At 34.6% G+C, this 6314-nt stretch overlaps 1 protein-coding gene across 1 annotated transcript; it reads left to right on the top strand.

Moving 5' to 3' along the window:
- Window positions 1-1051: 1051 nt before the first annotated feature.
- On the top strand, window positions 1052-4534 carry LOC100500557 (ankyrin repeats-containing protein). The gene is made up of 2 exons (NM_001249145.2): window positions 1052-1422; window positions 4153-4534. The coding sequence occupies exons 1-2, from the start codon at window positions 1132-1134 to the stop codon at window positions 4405-4407; spliced, it is 546 nt and encodes a 181-aa protein (NP_001236074.2). The 5' UTR covers window positions 1052-1131; the 3' UTR covers window positions 4408-4534.
- Window positions 4535-6314: the final 1780 nt, after the last annotated feature.

Raw genomic sequence — 6314 nt, 5'->3', positions numbered from 1 at the left:
TAAAGCTCTTGAGGAGCTTATTAGCTTCTTTGATTAGTTTATAAGTGACTTTGATAAAAAAATTTGTTTGGTACATGGGCTTATTTTCCATAAGCTAATTCATGTAACTTATTAAGTTACCTAAATTAGCTTAAGCTAGCGTTTAAGCTATTAACATTTTTTTTCTTCTCAATTAGCATGATTTTATTTGAAATTTTGTTTTATCCTTTAATTTATTCAATTTAAAAATCCTCTTTTTTTGTTGTTTGAAAAAACCTAATATCTAATTTTAGGTTCTTACACACATGCACTAGTCAACTTGTTAATTGTCATCGCTATACCATTTCTTAAGGTTATAAATTATTTGAATCGTATGATCTTTACAATTATTTACGGAAGAATTTTCATGTTTTAAAATTATATGACCTAATTTGGTTCCTTGCATGATTTTTATTTTATTGATTCAATTTGTGAAAGTAAAGAATGCCATATTTCTTAAGATGATAAGTTATTAGAAACAAAATGGTTGGTCTAGCGAAATGTGTTAGTCTCCCACAATATGGTGAGCCAAGGTTCGAATTCCAATTGAGAGAGGTATTCATATTTAGTACTTGTTTGTGCCTTGAACATGATTGCTTCCGAAGAAGGAAAAGACCCGTGGAAAACTAAAAGAAGAAATAAAATTAGAATATCAGAAATATTAAATATGTCCTTGACATTTGACATTTATTAACCAACTTCCTACTAACTTCCAATTTTTTAGCTTCTAGTTTATAGTTCTTAAGTTTTCAGCTAGTTTATAAGCTAGTTTTATAAAAAAAATGGAGAAAAATGAGTTATAAGAAAGTTGAAAGAGGGTGGAGGCAAATGGGAAACCAAAATGGAAAGAAAAGAAGAGAACGGATAAGGATATTTTGGGTTCTTTTTAATTATTTTTTTTAAAGAAACGTGGAAGGGGAGGTGCAAAAAGAATGGGATTCTTATGTGAAAGGCCCCAAAATAGTGATGCACAACAACATAGGGTAGGTGGAAAGCACCATATCATTTCCCCATCTATCTTCAAGTTTCAGAAGACACGTGGGTGGATAGCAACATAGAACACAAGTGAAGTAGAAGTGGAACAACCCAAGCTTGTTTCACAGCTCAGCAACAATGGCTTCTATCCCATGCATCACCCACCACCATCACCCCATCACTTCCAACCCCAATAATAATAATGCCTTCCCTTCACCGCACGTCTCTGCCTCAAACTTGGCCTCACGGTTTCTGGGCACCCGAAGAAGAGTTGGGTCGCACAGCCTCACCTCTAGAATAATTGGACCCTCTAATGGCTCCAAATCCACGTGCTGGTTCAGGTTCGGCAAGAACGGCGTTGATGCCCAAGGTGCTGGCATCTATGGCAGCCAGGGCCGTGATGACTTCGATAGAGATGACGTGGAACAGGTAGGTTGGCGTCTCAAGTTGTGAAAGTGAAAATTGGTGTTGTTCACATTTATGCTTGTGCATGTGCTTCTGTTTTTTTTTTTTATCGGAAAAATGTTAATTTTTGAGAGCATATGGGTTCCCCACGACCTTTCCCCTCTTCGCTTTTCCCTTAACCATCCAACCCACCTTATATCTCCCACATGTTGTTCTTGTGTAGAGGTTCGTTGTTGTTTGTTTGTTTGTTTGTGTAGAGGTTATTGCAAGTAAGGGATAATAAGAATGATGTTTCTATGTTTGTTGTTTCAGAAAATTTGAAGTTTTGATGTTCATTTTTATGTTGGTTGTGTGTATGGAATTGTGTCATGCTTGGGCATGTGGTTCTGGTGTGGAGGTTCATTGTTGTTTTTTTTGTTTATGTTGGGAGAATATAGCAAGTAAGGGATAAGAATGATGTTTCGATGTTTTTTGTTTGGAAAATTTGAACTTGTGGACATGTATTGTGCTTATGCATTGCTGGTATGTGATGTTGGAGTGGCTTTAAGATGTGAGAATAATTTTGTATTTCATTTGGATTTTTCAATTTCATATAAGTTGCTGGGGATAAAAATGAGTGCAAGTTTTTAAAAGGGTTAGGAAGTTACATCGAGGGGATCAATTAGATAAATAAAAGGACATGCAGAGAATTAGAAAGGTTGTGAGAAAAGGGAAACTCTTTTTGTGAAGGTGACGCCCTTGGAGGAGCATTCTTACTCATTCTTCGTATTTCAATGATTGTTCTTTGTCCTTTGTTATTTTTATCAATTTTGAACTTCTCTGGGTTCCTATCAAATTCCTTCTTGTAAGCTTCATTGCTCTTGGTTAAGATTGGAATTTTGTCACATTATCTTTTAAAATAAAATAAAAAATCTGGGAAAATGGAAGGGAAAAGGAGGCAGAAATATAATTGAAGGAGAAAAAAAAAGGCATCAATGAAGATAAATTGGCAATTTTGTATTTCTTATATTAAGATGGAAAATTGATTTTGGGCTGGAATTGCAATAATTATGACATGGGCTTAAATTTGTCTTCTTTTTTCCCCACTTAATTTTTTTTTGAGAATTTACAATTGAGTCACTCTCCATGGTTAGAAAAAGGACCTTGCTATTTTTTTCCCTTTAGGAGTTTAAAGCTATTAACGAATATAAATAAAGTTTGTTGTGTGAAAGTTTTAAACGTCTGCAACTATGGAGGATTATGCTTATGCATTACTAGACTGATGTCTTGGAGCGACTCTGAATTTGTGAGAACAATTTTCATCATGGTTTCAATTTAATATAACTTGCTGAAGAGAAACATAAGTATTCACTCTAGCATTGAAGAGCTAGTAGGGTCAAGATCATAATTTTATAAGTGTATTTTTTAGATTAAGAAAATCTGGGAAGGGAAAGGGAAAATGAAGCAGAAATATTATTGTAGAAGGAAAGAGGCAGAAATGAAGATCGATAAGTAATTGTGTATTCCTTCCATAAAGATGGACAGTTGAGATGAATTGGAATTGCTAAGATAAATAAGAGCTTAAATCTGCCTGCTTTTTGCCCAAGTTTAAGCTATAATGTATTCATTCTCCATTCTTTTATTATTAAAAGACCTTTATCAAGTCTCATTGAGAAGATTGTCATGGAATGGAATGATATAAAAGGATCAGACCTCTGATCCAGGTAACAGTATCACAGTAGTCACATAATACACAAATAATGCTAAGGCATTTGCCAAGCCATCTTGCAGCATTGCTGGGAAATAGACAGAAGTACATTCACATTCCATTCATTCTTTATTGATCATTGTTGGTTTCTATTCTTAAATGATGTAAACTGTGAGAACTATCTCTAAGTGTAAAGTTAAATAAATATTGTGCAGACCCCACTAGTAGTGCACCAAGGTTGTAGATTGATAACAAGGTTATAGATTGAGTCCACTACCACAAATTGCTACATAGGATATGCCACTTAGACAGACCTTAGGCTAGTACTCCCTCTAAATGTAATGAAGGTAACTCCTAATCATCCATTGATCCCATCTAGGAAGTATGTTACTCTAGATTGTCTTCTTGTGGTTTTCTTGAATTCCCTTTCTCTGAATTCTGATGTTGTAATTGAGGGATCGACATTATTTTCTGAATACACTGTAGAAACAGTATGGTGAGGATGTTGGATAACACTTCATTTAAGATATATTCAGTAGACGGAATATATATGTCTAGGTTAACTATGTTAGATGACACTATATGAGTTCTGAAGTCACTTTAAAGGAAGGAATGGACAATGCAATAAGTAATTTGGAAATTTAGTAATCAGATGATAACTTTCTGAACTTTAGATCTTCTCATCTGCCGCACATATCTATATGTTGTCATAAAAAAGTCAAGCAAACACATTGCTTGATTTTTCTCTGCATTAACATATATCCACTTTTTCATGACCTTCAGGTATTTCTAATCAAAGATTTCAGGAGTTTCTCTCTAAATTTTTTGTGTATAGTTCAGTTGAAACAGTGCAACTTTATTGAGTATCTACTTTATTCAATGCCTCTTTACCTCTCCCTGTTCTTTTATTTACTTTCCTAGCTTATTGTAATTTGGAAATTCAGTTTTGGAAAAGAAGACGCATTTGATTGGAAAATGGTTTTATGTTGTAGCAGTAATTATTACGTCACAATCCTTTGCAGTACTTCATAATCACATCAGAATTCATATTTCATAATCTTTTGCAGTACTTCAACTATATGGGGATGCTTGCAGTAGAAGGTACATATGATAAAATGGAGGCTCTTCTAAGCCAAAACATCCACCCCGTGGACATCCTTCTGCTGTTAGCTGCCTCAGAAGGTGACAAGCCAAAAATTGAAGAACTCTTGAGAGCTGGAGCAAAATATGATGTAAAAGATGCAGACGGAAGGACGGCACTGGATAGGGCTGCCGACGAAATTAAAGATTTCATTCTTAATTTTTCAGTGCAGAGGGCATGATTTGTTTGCTACCATTGTAAATGAGTTCAGCTACATAGTTGTTACATATTTTGATAACTTTTGAACTATGTTAGTTTATATGCTTTGGATTGATCATGAGAATGAAGTTTATCTCTATAATGACAAACACATACTAATTAACAACCTAACACTATAACCCATAAAGTAGTTACTACAATCCATCTGGTGTGGACAATATTAATGTAGTATTGGGTGGCCAATTTGCATACGAGACTTCCCTCTGCACATGGACTGTGGATATAACCAACTCTTAAAGTGCAAGCTTTGGTGGATGTGTGTCATGAAAATGCTTTCGAATGTGAACATGTCTCAGCTTAAAATACCCATTTATTTCTGTCTAGGGTGCAAATGCTGTCTAGATAGATTAATTTAACAGGAATGGGACCTACAAGTTACCTGAAGGTGCCTGCATCCACCCAGTGTTCATTGCTAAAACCGTTTCATCATTCCACTACGAACCCCAGTGTTCCCTTGCCTTTACCCACCATTACCACTGACAACCAACCTATCATTGTTCCCTTAGTGATTTTTGGGTACCCCCAAGACACGAACTCCAAACTTCAGGTGTTGGTCCAATGGGAAGGTCTTTTGCCACAAGAAACTTCTTGGAAAGATTGGAAACAATTGAAGTCAGTTTATCATCTTGAGGACAAGGTGATTTTGCAAGCTACAACAGAAAGAACACTAAACCTGGGTACCTCAAGGACTACCTCTAACGGTCTTGATGCTGACTTGGCAACCTTGTCCTCTGCTTGCCTGCCAATTTCAATTGCTGAATCCATTTCCACCATTCTGTTATTATCATGTTCTGTAAAATTTCAAAATCTGTTATTTGTAGTTTTGCTATAAATATAGGACTTGTGTAATAAGGCAAGACAATGAAAAATATCAAGTATTTCCCTTTTTCGGTTGTGGGAGGTTATTGGCCCTTGAAGTCCAGCTCTAAACCCCTGTGCCTAACATAGTGCTTACTAAATTTTACCAAATTGCAAGTTTGATTTTAGTTAGTGACTTGTTTGACTTGGAAAAGCTGATAGTCCATTTGAACATAGTAGGAGCTTGGCGAACAAGAAAACATAAGAAACCTTGCAAAATGAATTAATAATGAATCTAAACTACAGATGAAGTGAATAGCAATGGAATTTGAAATGTAAGTGCTAAAATTTAGATTAAGATTAATATTTCTTTGACATTTATTAAACAATTAATTGACTGACATCTTAAGCTGAACATTACGCGCAGTATGTTCAAGACACTGCATGTGGCTCCTTAATAGATGGGTTGTTTAGATAATATTCTGAACTTTAAATACAAACTGGTATTGATAAACAAAGAATTTAATACGATATTGACAGTTGAATCTTTTATGCTTCAGCTTCCTTATAGATTAAGTGGTGCTATAAGTCTAACATGCATGGTTCAACTTCTATGATGAATAGTAGGTTCTGCTGGAACATTAACTCTGGACTATTAGAAAAGCATTGGCATCAAATTGAAATGAACTTAAATCTGCAAACCATGTCCACAACGGTATACACAGTCATGTAGATGACAACAAGCAAAAAATCAAGGCATAAATTTGCATAGTTTCTACTTTCTAACAATTTAAAATATGCTTAAAACTGTATTTAGATTTAAAAAGTAAACCAACATACCAGCTATGATTCACCAATCTAATCGGATAAGTAAAAGTACGTTTACCTTAGATGAAAAGTTCATTGTCTCACCAAATATATATATATATATATAAATTATCACATAACCTATTTTCTCAAACAACATTCACATTCTTAACCCATAATCTATTTCTATTCGGAGGTAAAATTTAAAATGGAGAAAAAAGACTTTACCACAGAGCCAATTCAACTTTTTATTTTAAAAATAAT

Source organism: Glycine max, chromosome 8 (assembly GCF_000004515.6).
Source record: "Glycine max cultivar Williams 82 chromosome 8, Glycine_max_v4.0, whole genome shotgun sequence".
Taxonomy (NCBI): domain Eukaryota; kingdom Viridiplantae; phylum Streptophyta; class Magnoliopsida; order Fabales; family Fabaceae; genus Glycine; species Glycine max.
The sequence above is the reverse complement of the archived record's forward strand: the minus strand, read 5'-3'. Positions and strand labels throughout refer to the sequence as shown.

Excerpts from the sequence above, each read along its gene's own strand:
- LOC100500557 (NM_001249145.2), top strand. The coding sequence starts at position 1,132 with ATGGCTTCTATCCCATGCATCACCCACCACCATCACCCCATCACTTCC. Across the intron at positions 1,423-4,152 it reads ATAGAGATGACGTGGAACAG|TACTTCAACTATATGGGGAT; the intron begins GTAGGTTGGCGT and ends AATCTTTTGCAG.